At 44.0% G+C, this 18,613-nt stretch overlaps 1 protein-coding gene across 8 annotated transcripts in view; it reads right to left on the bottom strand.

The window, feature by feature from the left end:
- LOC132828788 (cAMP-specific 3',5'-cyclic phosphodiesterase 4C-like) overlaps nucleotides 1-18,613 on the bottom strand; it is a 331,268-nt gene that overhangs the window by 16,174 nt on the left and 296,481 nt on the right. For all 8 annotated transcript variants that reach the window (XM_060845876.1, XM_060845880.1, XM_060845879.1 and 5 more), the window contains 6 exons: nucleotides 17,433-17,526; nucleotides 13,904-14,058; nucleotides 11,669-11,767; nucleotides 3,734-3,898; nucleotides 1,293-1,392; nucleotides 401-555 (listed from right to left, as the gene is read on the bottom strand). In XM_060845876.1, coding sequence (XP_060701859.1) covers nucleotides 401-555; nucleotides 1,293-1,392; nucleotides 3,734-3,898; nucleotides 11,669-11,767; nucleotides 13,904-14,058; nucleotides 17,433-17,526 — 768 coding nt within the window. The remainder of the gene's footprint in view (nucleotides 1-400; nucleotides 556-1,292; nucleotides 1,393-3,733; nucleotides 3,899-11,668; nucleotides 11,768-13,903; nucleotides 14,059-17,432; nucleotides 17,527-18,613) is intronic.

Below are 18,613 nucleotides of genomic sequence, written 5' to 3'. Positions count from 1 at the left end.
ATATCTGGCCAGCATAGATGAGATGGACCGAAGGGTTTGTTTCTGTGCTGTACATCTCTATGGCTCTGCTCCAAGTACTCAAGAGAGGAAAGATTTCTGCATAAATTAGAGAAAAGCAGTTGATTACTTAGACGGAGGGTGAAACTGGAACTTATCAAATGTCAGAGATAAAGTGAACAGAACATTATTTCGATGTGATTGAGAAGAACTTGTACTTAATTTGAGGAAAATGAAGTTTCATTCAGATATGAGGAAATTATGGATTTTAATTCAAAGAGGCAGACTATTTAGATTCATCTTTTAAAATGTTTCGTAAGATGCTGGACTGAATCAAGGGACAAGACTGATGAGTGTATTTGGACTTTGCCAGATCTTCGCGGGAAGTGGTTATTCTACTCACCATGTCGATGGTCATTTTGCGAAGATTCTGAAGTTGCTTCTTGCTCAGGTTCTTAAAGATGTTGCAGTTTTCCTTCTGCAGCAATTTAAAACCCACGGCCAAATGGTGGTTCTCCAACACAGAAGTGTCATTATACATCAGGGCTAATTCAGAGTCTGCACAACACAAAGCAGAAATGAGCGATTGGGGGAGACAGTGAGATAGAGGAAGACAGCAAGAGGAGGCAGAAAGATAAAGGGGTTTGGGGAAATTGAACCAGTGAGAGAAGGGGCAAGACGAGATCGGGAGAAGGATAGGTAGAAACCGGATTGAGCAGGACAAGGAATTCAGGGCAAGATGGTGGAAAGGGAGGCAACAAAACGGAAGGTTGAAGAGATCAGGAAAGGCAAAAACATGAAATAAGGAAAGAGAAAAAGGTGGGACAGGGTAATGGGGTTAAAAGTGGGAGAACAAGGATGAAGGGAGATAGAGAAAGGACAACAGAGAAAGAGAGAAGGAAATAAACAAATGAACAGTCAGTGTAGACAGAGGCGGAGAGAGAAAAAAACAACTTTGGAAAGTAATTATCACAAAATAAATTGCATAAAGAAATAAAGTGCCATATATAGAAGATTGCTCATTCCTGCAATACATTACAAATAAATCTTTCCAGAGAAACTAAATTAAAATCAGGATTTTATAAATTCGTGATGGAGAAAGAGTTAGAGTGAGTTACAACACACAATTAAACACAGGGGTTCAGGGCCTCTTATAGAATATCAGATATCCCTAACCTATCAATTATAGGTTAGTTTCAGATTGAGTTACAGGCTGGAATCTCATTGAGGGGTTCGGGATGGTTTATCCTCAGGAGTGAACCCCTGTGTCTTCAGCCACAGGGAACAGTACTCACTGGTATTAATGAGGAACTGATTCGAGACTCCTGGATGGTCAACATCATGGATCGCGGCGGCAAAAATTGCAGCAAGTATCTCAAGATCTGTGAAGACTGCCTGAAAGACAGAGTCAAGGAGAAATCATCGACTTCATTTCTGCTCAGTTTCAGTTAAGACCAGCACATTACCCAAGAGTCCTGGGATGCATCCAAATATTCCCCTCTGTTCCTTGATTCTATCTGGCATCAACTTATTGTTAAAACTCCTGGACATCCCACATAAAGGGGGTCATTATAATATTTTAGATTGTCTTTATCAAACATCCTCATTCCCAGTATCCCCTATGGGACAATCGCACTGCAAGAGATCCCATGCTCTTGAGAAATCAGTACGTTTGGTAAGTTCCTGAGGGAGAGATCACATCCAGAGTGAGTCACAGCCCGAGTGAATTTGGAGGCAACATGGAATTTGGAGGCAACATGGAATTTGGAGGCAACATGGAACTTGGTACAGAGAGAAGAGGTGCATGTTGCATTTTTGGCTCAAAGTTTGTCTTCTGTTTTACAGGATTGGGAGCTGAGCACAAAAGGAAGAGTAACATCACAGATAAACTGTTAGTTCATTGATTGGTGATAACTACTCATTTGGCTATCAATTATAGGTTAGTTTCAGATTGAAGGTAAATAGGGGAAATATTTCCAGGTTACAAACTAAAAGACCAGGAGGATTTTTTAAAAAATCAAATTACGAACTAGGTAATTAAAATAGAGATGCAGGGCCAGGCGATGTGTTGCACCTGCATGGAGTGGGTGCTACTGGAGCCCATTGTGGTTCATAGTGACCACATCTATAACAAGCGTTGGCTTCTTGAGGATCTGGCTCAGAGTTGATGAACTGGAGTCCGAGTGGATAAAGAGAAAAAGCAGCGCAGGTCAAGCAGCATCAGAGGAGAAGGGGAGCTGGCATTTCCGGTCAAAGCTTTCCATCAGCTGGTGTTTGAGCTTTGAGCACTGTGACACATCAGGGAAGGGGAGAGTTACCTAGACGCTGTGTTTCAGGAGGCAGTTCCACCCCTCTGATTAACTGCTAGCCTAGCCAGTGATGCTCTCATCCCATGAAGGAATAGAAAAAAAAACCTTGAACTCAGGCAGTGGTCAGGGACAGAGGATGTGACTACCAGCGAGGCAGGTAGAGGGATCCAGCAAGTAGTGCTGAAGGAGCCTCATCCTGTGAGCCCTGTTTATCAGGTTGGAGATTCTTGTTCCCTATGTAGATGAGAATGGGGGCTGTAGGGAGGATGAGCAAACTGACCATAACTCCGTGTTACAGGGAGCCATTCGAGAGGGGGAGAACAGAGAAATCCAGTTGTAACCGCAAATAGGAGTGTCAGGGGAATAGACACTGTTGTGTGGGCAGGATCAGGAGTCCCAAAGGCTGTGCTGCCTGCCTGGTGCCTGGGTTCAGAACATCGTATCTGTAGAGGAATTGGGAATGGGAGGGGGACAATCCAGCTGTTGTGGTCCATGTAGGTACCAACGATATAGGTAGGAAGAGGAAGGAGGATCACATTTTCCAGAATAAGTAACAGGACAGAAAGCATGGACAGGGTCAGGAATCTAACTTCAGGGCTAGCAGATAAGGGGACCACTATGAGCAGGGGAATAGTCAATGCAGGACTGAGGGTGCTGTACTCAAATGGACACAGTAAACAAAACAAGGGAAATGAGCTTGTAGGGCAGATTGGAATTGGCAGGTACAAGGGTTAGGGTTAAGGGGTTGGGGGTTAAGGGTGAGGGATTAGAGGTTTGTGATGTGGCTGAAAGGGGATCAGGGCTGGGAACTAAATATCCAATGATACGCATCCTATCGAAAGGATGGGCAGAGGGGGTGGGGTAGCATTGTTCATACGAAATGAAATTAAATCAATAGCAAAAATGATATGGAGTCAGAAGGTGTAGAATCTGTGTGGGTAGAGCTGAGGAGCCACAAAGGAAAAAGACCTTGATGGGAGTTATGTACAGGCCTTCTAGTAGTAGTCAGGGTGGAAGAAAATAAATCAGAAAATCATAGAGTAGAATCCCTACTCTGTGGAAACAGACCGTTCAGTCCATTGGGTTCACACCTCCCCTCCAAACCGCATCCCATCCACACCCACCTCATATCCCTGCATCTACCATGGTGAAACCATCTAACTTACATATCCCTGGATACTATGACCAATTTAGCGTGGCCAATCCACCTTAATCTGCACATCTTTGGACTGTGGAAGGAAACCCATGCAGACAAACTCCACAGTTACCCAAGGCTGAAATCGAACCCAGGCCCCTGGTGCTGTGAACCACTGAGCCACCGTGCTGCACTTAGTAGTCACACCCACAATTTCAGGAATGTTAGAAATGGAGCAAATCCATCCCTCTGAGGTTACAAAAAATACAATTCCAAATCAGTTGATACTCACCTCTAATGCTGGTGACCGGAGCAGGACGTGAGTGGACTGAGTCACATCAGCAGCATGGTAATTGTTGTGGTAGCTCACATCAGGATGGTAGTGATCTTCTAGTGTCATCATGTAAGTGATGAAAGTTGAGGGTGGAATCCGAAATATCTTTAGGAGATTTCGCTCCTATAAGGAGAGTGGAAAGAATAGGCGTTCAGTGAGCAACTGGGTTCCTTTGGTAACTGGACAGGATTTGCTTCATAAATTTTCCCAGATAATTTACAATGTCTGAAATTAAATCCAAGAATTCCAGAAAAAAAATTCAGGATAATTTATATGGCCTATCCCAGCTCAAAAACAGTTGAAAACAATTCAACATGATTCATTGGATGTTCAACCACAGAATAGTTGCATTAGGAGTGTTAAAGTGAAGTTGGGAACAGCCTTTTCACCAACAAACTTGTCATTTTGTACGACCATTTGCTGAACTAGTGCACTATCGCAGACAGCATCAATCAGGTCAGAAAATAACTAATGTCTTTCTCTGGAGGTTTGTTTTATTTATTGATGACTTCAACAACAGAACAGGAGAGAGCAGCAAAACCAAATCTGTCAATGACACAAAGATTGGTCAAAATTTGAAGTTAATTGACACCAGATTATAGTCTAACAGGTTTATTTGAAATCCCAAACTTTTGGACTGGAGCCTAAAGGATCAATGCTCCGAGAGCTTGTGATTTCAAATAAAACTGTTGGATTATAACCTGGTGTCATGTGACTTCTGACTTTGTCCACCCCAGTCCAACACCGGCTCCTCCACAACAAAGATTGGTGACATTTGGATGAGTGTAGACAATGAAAGATAAAGTAACCGGGAAAAGTTGTGGCAAATTGATTTCAACAGTGTCCATTTTTCCACCTTGGACTGAAACTGAAAATAAATACTTTTTTAAAAAAAAATTGCTTTAAAACAATGAATAGTAGAAATCCAGAAAATTTGGAGATCCACTTTCACAGATCATTAAAACATTGCAGTCAGGTACAATAACCGGTAATAAATAGGTTCATGGTGTGTTGGCCTGACAAAGGGCCGGAGCAAGGTTTATTAAGTCTATAACTAACAGTTGGCAGAGCACAGGAGCACACCTTAAAGGATATACTGGCTTCATAAAGAATATAATTCGGAATCATTGAGGTTACATTCTATGAAGAGTTTAGATTTACAAACCCTAGAATACAGGAGCTTTAAGGGTGATTTTATTGAACTAATTGAAGTGGGAAGTAATATATGTCAGTTCTGGCTGGAGGTTTGCTCACTGAGCTGGAAGGTTCATTTCCAGACGTTTTGCCACCATACTAGGTAACATCCTCAGTGGGCCTCCGGGCAAAGCACTGTTGATAATTCCTGCTTTCTATTTATGTTTGGGTTTTGTTGGGTTGGTGATGCCATTTCCTGTGGTGACGCCATTTCCTGTTCTTTTTCTCAAGGGGTGGTAGATGGAGGTCTAACTCTATGCATTTGTTGATAGAGTTCCGGTTGGAATGCCATGCTTCTAGGAATTCTCGTGCGTGTCTCTATTTGGCTTGTCCAAGGATGTTCGTACCGAAAAAACTTCTACCATGGCTGGAGGGAGATCGGGTCAAGGGAACATTGAAGTGTGAGCCAGGCTATTCATGACAGAAGTTAAACAATTCTTCACCCAACTGGTGATTGAAATATGTAATTCCTTACCACCAAAAGCTAGCTACATTCATTATGTTGAATGTGGAATCATTTGAATTTTGTTGCAACAAAAGGAAATTGCTGGAGAAAGTCAGCAGATTGGCAGCATCTGAGACGAGAGAAACAGACTTAATGCTTCAAGTCCAGTGTAACTCTCTTACTATTTTTCTCTCACCACAGATGCTGCCAGACCTATTGAGCTTCTCCAGCGCTCTCTGTTTTTAGTTCAGATTTCCAGTATCCACAGTATTTTGCTGGAAATGGGTGTCAAAGGAATTGCAGTCTGGGTAGGTGGATGGAGTTAAATACAGATCAACCATTGTCTCAGTGAATGGGGGAATTATTTAAGGGGCTGAATGGTCTTTTCCTGTTTACTTGAGGATTGAGAAGGTCAAGCAAGACTAGTCTGAAAAAGGGGACATGGCTGGTGGGGCCAAAAAGACCTTTTATTCTGTTCTGCAAATGTTTCTTGTTCCTAGATTAATGCATATAGTGTAGAGTCTGAGATTATAAGTGATGTTATCTTTACTCTTCACCTGTACAATGGCAATCACCATTCACTCCATGGTCTAAGAAATGACCCATGTCATATAACTGCTTCTGCAACTATACACAAGGCCTGGTGAGGCAGAGATTAAGCAGGATTCTCTCCAAATTAAATATTAAATTCTATGGTGTTTATACCACAAAATGAGGCAGGTTTTCACACTCAGAGCTGAAGTGATCATGGAGGAAGAGGAAATGAAGGGAAAGGTGGTGAAACATCCCCTTGGATAACACAAGGGGCCGGGTTGGTAATCACACGGACGGAGATGGCAGATGATCAATGCCAGGAATGAAGGGGTTAGAATCAAATAAAACTACAGATGTTGGAATCCAAAGTAGACAGGCAGGAGGCTGGAAGAACACAGCAAGCCAGGCAGCATCAGGAGGTGGAGAAGTCAACGTTTCAGGTATAACCCTTCTTCAGGACTAGGTGTGGGAGTATGGGGAGCTCCTTCTACCCGCACATCTAGTCCTCAAGGAGTGAGGGATGGCCAGTTGGACATCATGAATCCTCCCAAAGAGTTAACAACTCTGGTATACCAGTTACTGGCCTCATATTCTCCAGGTCCCAACACAATGCTGGATATACCTGTACCCTTTCACCTTGCACTCCCATTGGATGCCAAGACTGCCCATCGATTCTGGGAAAAGTGCTCAGTGACTTTCTAGAGACGGGAATATTTCCAGCATCAGGGCGACATTGGGACACATAGAAACAGGGACATTCAGAATTGTGGGACTTAGCGAGATCCACCTGAACCTTCCTGAGATCAACACCGCACACTGTCAGTGGTCACTGGACATGAAATGTTCACTCGGTTTCTCTCAAGACAGACACTACCAGACCTGCCAGGTTTCTCCAGTATTTTTAGTTTGAGATTTCCAGCACCCACAGTTCTTTATTAATATTACTGAACATTGTTTTTGGTGGCAGTTGAAGTGGGAGGAGCGACAGTGAGAACCAGAGGCCTGACAGGAAGGTAAGATTCAAATATGAAATTACCTCGTGTATAGGCAGAGTGCACGCTGAGCAGGAGTGGACACGGGGACTGCTGGGTAAGTGAGGCTTTATATTTGGGACGTTGCTTTACCCGACACACTACTCGGGTAGTGTTTCCCACCCATCCCCTACCTCTAACCAAACAAAAAGGTTCTATTTGCCGGATTGGTAAGGTGACTTTTTTTTTAAAGTTTTCAGTAGTGTCATTGGGAATTTATAACAGAGGGAATGGAGGTTAAGGCTGACGAATGCTCCTCCTGCAGAACATGGGAGGTAAGGGTCACCAATAGTGTCCCTGTTGACTGCATCAGTGGAAAGTGCACCCAACTCCAGCTCCTCAAAAACTGCATTAGGAACCGGAGGTGGAGCTGGATGAACTTTGGATAATTCGGGAGGTGGAGGGAGTTAATGAGAGGAGTTACAGGGAGGTAGTTACTCCACAGCCACCTGAATAAGGTAGATGGGTCACCATCAGGAGTAGGAAAGAGAACCGGCAGGCAGTGCAGGGATCTCCTGTGGTGGTTCCCCTCAGTTACAACTATACCATTTTGAAAACTGTTGAGGACAGGGGGCGTGGGGGAATTTCACAGGGGTAAGAAATGGGACACAGATCTCTGGCACAGAGTTAGATTAGAATAGATTACTTACAGTGTGGAGACAGGCCCTTCGGCCCAACAAGTCCACACCGACCCGCCGAAGTGCACCTACCCAGTCCCATTCCCCTACATTTACCCCTAACACTACGGGCAATTTAGCATGGCCAACTCACCTAACCTGCACATTTTTGGACTGTGGGAGGAAACCGGAGCACCTGGAGGAAACCCACGCAGACACAGGGAGAATGTGCAAACTCCGCACAGTCAGTCACCTGAGTCGGGAACTGAACCCGGGTCTCTAGCGCTTTGAGGCAGCAGTGCTAACCACTGTGCCACCATGCCACCCAGAGTCAGTCCCTGTTGCTCAGAAGGATAGGTGGGGGGGAAAGAGGAGCAGAGCTTTAGTCATTCGGGCCTCCATAGTTAGGGGGACAAATAGGGGGTCTCTGTAAGAACAAGAGAGTCTCAAAGTTGGTGTGTTGCCTCCTTGTTGCCAGGGTTCATGATGTCTATGATCATGTTTTCAGGATCTTTGAGAGGGAGCAGCCTCAAGTCATGGTCCACATAGGCACCAATGACATAGGTAGGAAGAAAGGTGGGGATCTAAGGTAAAAATGCAGCGAGCTAGGGTGAAAGCTTAGAACAAACAGAGTTGTTATCTCTGGCTTGTGCTAGCGAGGCAAGGAGTAGGGAGAGAGAGGAATTGAACACATGGTAACAGGATTCCTGGATAATTGGGGCTCATTATGGGGTGGGTGGGACCTTGACAAACAGGATAGTCTTCACCTGAGCCAGAGGGGTACCAACATTCTGGGGGGGAAATTTGCTGATGCTCTTCGGGTGGGTTTAAACTAATTCAGTCAGGGGATGGGAACCAAAACTGTAGTTCAAGTATAGAGGAGGCTGAGAGTAATGAGGTCAGAAATAGTTTCAAGGTCATAAATGGGCACCAGAAAGCAAGAAATTAGTTTGAAGTGTGTCTACTTCAATGCCAGTAGCATTCAAAATAAGATGGGTGAACCTGCAACCTGGGCTTTCAATGCTGTGGCCATTTCGGAGACATGGGTAGAGCAGGGACAGGAATGGTTATTGCAGGTTCCATGACATAAATGTTTCAGTAAGAATAGGGAAGATGGTAAAAGAGGACTTGGTGTGGCATTGTCAGTCCAGGACAATGCTATGGTTGCAGAAAGGATATTTGAGGATTCAACTAGGAGACAGTGAGGACTGCAGACGTTGGAGATCAGAGTTGAAAGTGTGGTGCTGGAAAAGCACAGCAGGTCAGGCAGCATTCGAGAAGCAGGAAAGTCAACGTTTCAGGGGCTCCAGACCGAAATATCGATTTTCCTGCTCCTCAGATGCTGCCTGACCTGCTGTGCTTTTCCAGCAACACACACTCAACTCACATTTGAGGATTTGTCCACTGAGGTAGTATGGGCTGAGGTTAGAAACAGGAAAGGAGAGGTCACCCTGTTGTGAGTTTTCTCTAGGCCTCTGAATAGTTCCAGAGATGTAGAGGAAAGGATAGCCAAGATGATCCTCGATAGAAGGGAGAGTGACAGGGTAGTTGTTATGGGGGACTTTAACTTTCCAAATATTGACTGGAAATACTATAGTTCAAGTACTTTAGATGGGTCAGTTTTTGTCCAATGTGTGGAGGAGGGTTTCCTGACACAGTATGTAGACAGGCCAACAAGGAGTAAGGCCCATTGGATTTGGTACTGGGTAATGAACCTGATCCAGGTGTTAGATTTGGAGGTAGGTGAGCACAACGACTGGTGATAGTGACCACAGTTTGGTTACGTTTACTTTCGCGATGGAAAGGGATAGGTATATACCGCAGAGCAAGAGTTATAGCTGGGGGAAAGGCAATCATGATGCGATTAGGCAAGATTTAGGATGCACTGGATGGGGAAGGAAACTGCAGGGGATGGGCACAGTTGAAATGTGGAGCTTATTCAAAGACCAGCTGCTGTGTATCCTTGATAAGTATGTACCTGCCAGGCTGGGAGGAAGTGGTTGAGTGCAGGAGCCATGGTTTACTAAAGAAGTTGAATCTCTTGTCATGAGGAAGAAGGCGGCTTATGTTAGGATGAGACGTGAAGGTTCAGTTAGGGCACTTGAGAGTTACAAGTTAGACAGGAAAGACCTAAAGAGAGAGCTAAGAAGAGCCAGGAGGAGACATGAAAAGTCGTTGGCAGATAGGATCAAGGAAAACCCTAAGCTTTCTACAAGGAATAAAAGAATGACTAGAGAAAGATTAGGGCCAATCAAGGATAGTAGTGGGAAGTTGTGATTGGAGTCAGAGGAGATAGGGGAAGTGCTAAATGAATACTTTTTAATCAGTATTCACACTAGAAAAAGATAATATTGTCAAAGAGAATACTGATATACAGGCTACTAGATTAGACAGGATTGATTCACAAGATGGAGGTATTAGCAATTATGAAAAGTGTGAAAATAGACAAGCTCCCTGGACTGGATAGAATTTATCCTAGGATTCTCTGGGAAGCCAGGGAGGAGATTGGTGAGACTGTGGCTTGGACCTTTATGTCATCATTGTTTATAGGAATAGTGCCAGTAGACTGGAGGATAGCAAATGTTGTTCCCTTGTTCAAGAAGGGAAGTAGAGACAACCCTGGCAGTTACAGACCAGTGAGCCTTACTTCGATTGTGGGTAAAGTGTTGGAAAGGATTATAATAGGTAGGATTTATAATCATCTAGAAAGGAGTGAGTTGATTAGGGATAGTCAACATGGCTTTTTGAAGGGTAAGTCATGCCTCACAATTTTATTGAGTTCTTTGAGAAGCAGGTGGATGAGGGTAAAGCAGTTGATGTGGTGTATATGGATTTCAGTAAGGTGTTTGAGAAGATTCCCTGTGGTAGGCTATTGCACAAAATATGGAGGAATGGGATTGAGGGTGATTTAGCAGTTTGGATCAGAAATTGGCTAACCAAAAGTGGTGGTTGACAGGAATTATTCATGCTGGAGTTTAGTTACTAGTGGAGTTCCACAAGGATCTTTTTGGAGACCACTGTTGTTTGTCATTTTTTAAAATGACCTGGATGAGGGCGTTGAAGAATGGGTTAGTAAATTTGCGAATGACACTAAGGTCAGTGGAGTTGTGGACAGTGTGAAAGGATGTTGAGGTTACAAAGGGACATAGATATGCTGCAGAGCGGGCTGAGAGATGGCAAATGGAGTTTAATGTTGAAAACTGTGACATGATTCACTTTGGAAAGAGTAACGGGAATACAGAGTTACTGGGCTCATGGTAAGATTCTTGGTAGTGTAGATGAGCAGAGAGCTCGGTGTTCATGTACATAGATCCCTGAAAATTGCCACCCAGATTGATAAGGTTGTTAAGAAGGCATACGGTGTGTTAGCTTTTGTTGGTAGAGGGATTGAGTTTCGAAGCCATGAGGTCATGCTGCAGCTGTACAAAACTCTGGTGTGGCCGCACTTGGAGTATTGTGTACAGTTCTGGTCACTGCATTATAGGAAGGATGTGGAAGCTTTGGAAAGGGTTCAGAGGAGATTTACTAGGATGTTACCTGGTATGGAGGGAAGGTCTTATGAGGAAAGGCTGAGGGAACTGAGGCTGTTTTCATATGAGAGAAGAAGGTTGAGAGGTGACTTAATAGAGACATACAAGATAATCAGAGGGTTAGATAGGGTGGACAGTGAGCCTTTTTCCTTGGATGGTGAGGATGAGCACGAGGGGACATACCTTTAAATTTAGGGGTGATAGACAGAGGACAGATGTTGGAGGTAGTTTCTTTACTCAGAGTAGTAGGGGCATGGAATGTACTGCCTGCAACAGTAATAGATTCATCAACTTTAAGGACATTTAAATGGTCATTGGATAAACATACGGACGAGAATGGAATAGTGCAGGATAGATTGGCTTCAGATTGGTTCCACAGGGCAACGCAACATTGAGGGCTGAAGGGCCTGTACTGCGCTGTAATGTTCTATGTTCTACTCTCATCTCCTGATTTAAATTAACTATTATCTAATGGGACTTTACAACCAAGTGGGCTCCAAAATACTTAATCAAAAAACATTTTCAAGGAGATTTCCTTTTACCTTAAAGATGGCGTACATAGCAACAGTTAGTGGTCGGTGGTTGGAATATTCTCCCACCTTGAAGATGTCCAAACCCCAGCTGTTGATATTTGACAATTCCTAGAAGTGGATAAATCAGAGTTGGTTAGTAATCACTGTGAGGACACGGAATCACAACTCTCTAGATTATACATATTATACACATCTGAATATATACATTATAGAATTTGTCACAGTTTCTTTTACCTGTCTTGCCTTGCTGTCACACTTCAAATGTCAAGTTCAACCCCGATGTGATTTTCAGAAACAGCTATGGACAAAGCAGGGAAGATGCTGCATCATGAGTGACCACAGCCACAATCTCTAATGTGTGGACTCACACAGGTCAGAGTTTACTCAGAGCTGTTTGACATGCAGCTCTTAAAGGATTACAGACAGACAGTGAACACACCAAAATCCTTCTGAATCTAAGAGAACTGCACATTCAGAGATTTAGTATGAAGGGGCCACATTTTTAAGGAGAGAGATTTTAGAAAGACATGGGGGGGTAAATATTTTACACAGAGGGTTTGCGTGTGGAATGAACTTCCTGAGGAAGTGGTGGTTGTGGGCACAATTACAATGTTTAAAAAACACTTAGGTAAGTACGTGAATAAGGAATGTTTGGAGGGATATGGGCCAGGAGCAGGCAGGTGGGACTAGTTTAGTTTGGGATTAGGTTTGGCATGGATTGGTTAGACCATAGGCTCTGTTTCCGTGCTGTATGATCTCATGACTCCATAACACATTGAAGAGGCACATTAGGACATGCAGGTGCCTGCATTTTATTACAGAAGCAAGAATGTTTGTGACAAAACAAACCCAGTTGATGTTGGGTGGTTCTGTTTTACGGAGTGAAAGTGACTTTTGTTTCTCAATCCACCAAGCCCACTGACTAATTAAACTTTAGTAGCAATTTCAATAACTTGTATTCACACTTTAACAGGTGGTTTCGCAAACTGGAGAAAGGAATAGAAGGACAGGTGACTCAAAACTCAGTCAAAGACAGTTAAAGCGAGAGACAGAGAGAGACAGAGAGAGAGAGAGAGAGAGAGAGACAAACATAGCAAGAGAGAGAGAGAGACATCGCGAGAGAGAAAGAGAGAGAGAGAGAGAGAGAGATGGAGACAGAGTGACGGAGAGAGGGAGAGAGAGAGAGACATGGAGACAGAGTGACAGAGAGAGGGAGAGAGAGAGAGACATGGAGACAGAGTGACAGAGAGAGGGAGAGAGAGAGAGACAGAGAGAGAGAGAGAGAGAGACAGACAGAGAGACAGAGATAGAGAGAGAGAGAGAGACAGAAAGAGAGAGACAGAAAGAGAGAGACAGACAGAGAGAGAGACAGAGAGAGAGACAGACAGACAGACAGAGAGACAGACAGAGACACACAGATGTGAAGAAGATCAACAAGGTTAGTTCCAGGTTTAGAGTTGAGCAAATAGCCATCAATGGTGGAGTGACAGACATTGGAGATGTTCAATAGACCTGAAATAAAGCAGCATGGAAATCTCAGAAGGTTGTGTCCAGAGGAGATTACAGCTAGACAGGTCTGAGAGCATGGAGGAGTTTGAAAGCAATGGTGAACATTTTTTAAATTGCGGTGATGTTTCACCAGGAGCCAGTGAGGATCGGTCAGCTGAGGGCGGTGGGTGGGTGGGACTTGGTGTGAGTGAACACTCCTGGAGAATTCTGGATACCCTCAGTTTGAAAGAGAACTTGGAAAGTTAGCTAGATGTGAAATGGAACAATGGAGTTTAGAGAGAAGACAGACATCATTGAGGATACGGCAGCGTATGAGCTGAGGCAGAGATGTAGTCGGGGATAATCTGGAAGTAGAAGGGGGCAGTCTTAGTGATGGTTCAATATCTCACCTCAGACCAAATATGGCACAAAGTTGTGAGCCACCTGGTTCAAATCTCATATAATTGTAACGAGAAGGATATATTGGTGTCAGGCATTGAGTTTGGAGTAAAGACTGAAATAGACATTTCTGCAAGAAACAAATATTCTACAAAGATTGTGATGTTGACAAGACAGTATAGTTAGTGCTTTACTCTGTAGCTAACCCTGTGCTGCCTTTGTCCTGTGAGTGTTTGATGGGGGACAGTGTGAGGGAGCTTTATTCTGAGCTGAAATATCTCTGACCCCGACTTATCCCATTTATAATTCTCTAATTGAGATGAACTATTAAAATTAAACTTCTGTTTGCTTTGTTACCTGCTCTAGCTCAGATTCCTGGTTCGAACTGACCCCAAAGCGAGGAACATCCACGGAGATGACACTTGTACTGTACTTCAGAGCACTGATGTGTTTCGTGGGCTCCAACTTGTCTCTTGTACTTGACTGTGATATATCCAAATCATGCTGTTTGTCTAGAGACAGCAGGAAAAAGAGATTCAACAATTAAATACAAAATGACCAGAGACAAATCATTGTGGATCATGCTGCCTGCCATTCAGGTCAGGTTCAATTACAATCATACAAGCCTATGGAACTGGGAGGGGGGGGGGTGGAATTTTCCAATGGAATATTCACTAGGAACTTTGAGATTCCAAGTTCAAAGCCAGGGTTGAGCCATTCCTGGGATTTGGAGTTCTGAGGGTGGAAATCCAATGCGATGAGAACTCCTGGCCATTCCAAGTAGTGAGTACTGGCAGGATAGCACACAGACTAATGTCTAGCATTGCTGAGGTCAAAGGTAAGGAGCGTGGGATACGAGTTGGAGGTGGGGTTTGTGGTGGGGATTAGGGGCTTCAAAAGGGGCCCATTTCCCAGGGTCAGGTCCCTCAAACTCCCAGAAGGCCCCAGGCAAATCTTTGACGGCTCACTCATCATTCACTGCTCTTGGTGAGACCTGACCTCATTGCTGACTCAATCTGCAGGGACAGGAAAAGGCATTAATGATCCACTTAAGGGCCTCACCTCGCACCAGGAAGGCTGTTGACAAACTCTTGCGCCCCAAACTTAATTGGGTGGAGACAGTGAGACAGTGCGTACCTGTCCCACATCCTCCCACCTGATCAAACATCCCCACCCGCAACTAACCCGTCTCAAAGGGACAGTACATCCTATCTGCCAAATCCCTTCGTCACTTTAAAGATCTTTGTTTGATCACTCCTTAGTGTATCTCAAGAAATGAATCCAATCCTGATCAATCTTTCATGATAGCTATAATTTCTCAGTTCCTTTTGCAGTTTTTTTGCATCTTCCTTTTCAAAATACATGGATCAGAACAGTTCACAATGACTCCACGTACAGTGTAAGCAAGACTCCATTGATTAAACCATTCTGGTTTTCAATACTATCCCTGCAGAAATGAACCCATTGCCAGCTCTGCCATTATTAACGACCTGATTAAATTGCATCACGAGTTTTATGTTCCTGTATTCCACCACTATCCTCTTTTTATAAACCTGCTGATTATAGAGAGGAAGGAAAAGGAGTTTTACTTTTACAATCATGACACAGACTGAACAGAAGAGGGGGGCAAAGAGTTTCAACAGGGTGTGAACACAGGTGTGAGTAGCAAGATTGTGTGGCACAAAATAATTGAAGTTGAATAGAATTGAAAGTGGAGTTGAGGAATAATTACTGTGGTACTGATAAAACAGAGTGTTAGAAAGGACTGATTGAAATGTAAGCTTTATGTACCTGCGTTACACTTTCTCATAGGTTGGAACTAGCCAATTGGATACAAAATTGGCTTGAAGGTAGGAGACTGAGGGTGGTGGTAGAGGGCTGCTTTTCAGACTGGAGGCCTGTGACCAGTGGGCATGATGTAAGGATTGGTGCTGGCTCCACTGCTTTTCTTCATTTATACAAATGATTTAGGATGTGAATTTAGGAGGTACAGTTAGTAAGTTTGCAGATGACAGCAGAATAGGTGGCGTAGTGGACAGTGAAGATTATCTCAGAATACAGCAGGACCTTGGTCAAATCAGCTATGGGCCAAGGAGTGGCAGATGAAGTTTAATTTAGATAAATGTGAAGTATTGCACTTTGGTATGGCATACCAGGACAGAATTTATACACTTAAGGCCCTGGGGAGAGTGGCGGAACACAGAGGCCCATGGATGAAGGTGCATAGTTCCTTGGAAATGGAGTCACAGTTAGACAGGGTGGTGAAGGAGGAGTTTGGCATGCTTGCCTTCATTGGTCAGTGCGTTGAGTATAGGAGTTGGGAGGACATTTTGTGGATGTACAGGATGCTGGTTAGGCTCATTTTAGAATACTTGGGAAGGACAATGTTAAACTTGAAAGGGTTCTGAAAAGATATACAAGGATGTTGCCGGAGTTGGAGGGTTTGAGCTATAGGGACAGGCTGAACAGGCTGGGGCTGTTTTCCCTGGAGCATCGAAGGCTGAGGGCTGATCTTATAGAGGGGCGTGGATAGGGTAAATAGACAAGGTCTTTTTCTCAGGGTAGGGGAGTCCAAAACTAGACGGCATAGGTTTACGGTGAGAGGGAAAAGTTTAAAAGGGACCTAAGGGGGAATCTTTTCAGGCGGAGGGTGGTGCGTGTATGGAATGAGCTGCCAGAGGAAATGGAGGAGACTGCTATAATTACAGCATTTAAAAGACATCTGGATGGGTATATGAGTCGGAAGGGTTTGGAGGGATAAGGGCTAAATACTGGCAAATGGAATAAGGTCAGATCGGGATGTCTGGTTGGTATGGACGAGTTGGACTGAAGGGTCTATTTCCGTATGACTCTGTTAAACATGGAAAAGTTCCCTTTCTTAGTTTATGATGCAGAAATTCACAAAGGCTCCTTAGACATCATCTTCCAAACCCATGGACTCTATCATCTAGAAGGGCATATGTGACATGGGAACACCACCACCTGCAAGCTCCCCTCCAAGTCACTCCCCATCCTGACTTGGAAATATATCGCTATCACTGGCTCAAAATCCTGGAATTCCCTCCCCAAGGACATTGTGGGTTTTCCTACAGCACGTAGACTGCAGCAGCTCATTTCCACTTTCTCAAAGGCAATTAGGGACAGATAATAGAATGTTGGTTCAACCAGCAATGCCTATGTCCCTATGAGTGAATAAAGGAGGAAGAGACGGTCGCTTGCAGGGGAATTTTAGGGCCTAGGCACCCAAAGGCCCAGCAGGTGGAACAATACAATCAAGGAAGCCCAGTCGGCCAGTCTGAGAGGGATACAGAGATTGTGGAGACACGTGATGCTGGAGGATATTAGAGAGACAGGAAAGTGATGGAGAGCAGAGATGAAAACTTTAAAATGGAGGTGCTGCTTGAACAGCAGCCAATGTAGGAGCTCGGTGAATGGGACTTGATGTGAGTTAGGACACAGGTCACAAAGCTTTGAGATGACCTTATGTTTGAAGAGGGTGGATGGTGAGATGTCAGCCAGGAGTGCTTTGAAATGATTGAGTCCAGAGGTAAGAATGGCGGGGATGATAGTTTCAGCAGTAGATGAGCTGAGATAGTCTGTTCGTTCACAAACAACGTGGTCAGGGCACCATGGAGAACTTGGATTTCTTTAGATAGTGGCCATCGGATACTTTACATCCACTTAAGGAGCAGATGAGGCCTCCGTTTGTCATTTAGAAACTGGATCCTTAAACAGAGCAGCACTCTCTTGGTACTGCACTCCGAGTGTCCATCTGGAGTACAGGGGGTTAGTGTGGGGGACTTGAACTCACGAGCTGAGAGGTGAGGAAACGTTAAACAGTGAGCCACCCATGTACAAGCAGATTCCGAGCACTATACATACTCACCTAAAAACATTGTGGATATGAACTCTGAGACCTGGTTTCCTGAACGGCTCATTTCGGATAACTGGGTTAACTCTCGGTTCAGCATCCTCTTAAACTGTTGAGAGAAGTGGAGTTGCTTGTTAAAGACATTTTTTGACAGCTCCCACACTTGGGACACTGTTACTGACAAAGCAGATGCAGTTCAGTCAATTTATTCAAGCAAATTTCTGTATCTCCTCAACAAACATATTAGCCGCACACATATACCTCAATCCTAATAGATCAAACTACTTCACAGCTGAAAATGTGTTGTTGGAAAAGCACAGCAGGTCAGGCAGCATCCAAGGAACAGGAGATTCGACATTTCGGGCATAAGCCCTTCTTCAGGAATACTTCACAGTTGCCCCAATCAAATCCAATATCAGTGAATCAAATATCTTCTCATTCCACTGAAACACGATGGATCCATTCCTAATCACTTCCATTCTATACAAGCCCCCAATCATTCCCACTGTATGCAGCATCCACCACATTCTATTAATGCTGTCATGTAAATGAGCTTTGAGAAACTTTGTAGCTCAGGTTGAGGTTTTGGATGTAAGTTTGCTCGCTGAGCTGGAAGGTTCATTTTCAGATGTTTCGTCAACATACTGGGTAATATCATCAGTGAGCCTCTGTTGGAGCAATGGTGGTATGAACCACTTTCTATTTATGTGTTTAGGTTTCCTCAGGTTCCTCAGTGAATTCCTAGAAGCATGGCATTCCAACTGGAACTCTATCAACAAACACATCAAGTTGGACCCCATTTACCACCCTCTGAGAAGAAGAACTGGAAATGGCATCACCACGGGGAATGACATCACCAACCTGAGGAAACCTAAACACACAAATAGAAAGCTTATCATAATACCAGTGCTTCACCAGAGGCTCATTGATGATTTTCCCCAGTATGGTGACAAAACGTCTGAAAATGAACCTTACAGCTCAGTCAGCAAACTCACATCCAGAACTGCTGTATGAAGTCACAATGGATCAAACCTCTTCTTGCTCATTGCCATTGCAAAGAAACCCAACAAACAAAACACCCAGAACAGCTAAGGAGTCTTTGAAATATAGTTATAGTTGTGGTGCATAAACTGGACAAAAACATGGACATTAATACCCCATCAATAATCCGAACCCTTTCCCCTTCACTGCACCTC

This window comes from Hemiscyllium ocellatum, chromosome 28, assembly GCF_020745735.1.
Source record: "Hemiscyllium ocellatum isolate sHemOce1 chromosome 28, sHemOce1.pat.X.cur, whole genome shotgun sequence".
In the NCBI taxonomy this organism is placed as follows: domain Eukaryota; kingdom Metazoa; phylum Chordata; class Chondrichthyes; order Orectolobiformes; family Hemiscylliidae; genus Hemiscyllium; species Hemiscyllium ocellatum.
This window is presented reverse-complemented; position numbering and strand designations above follow the sequence as displayed.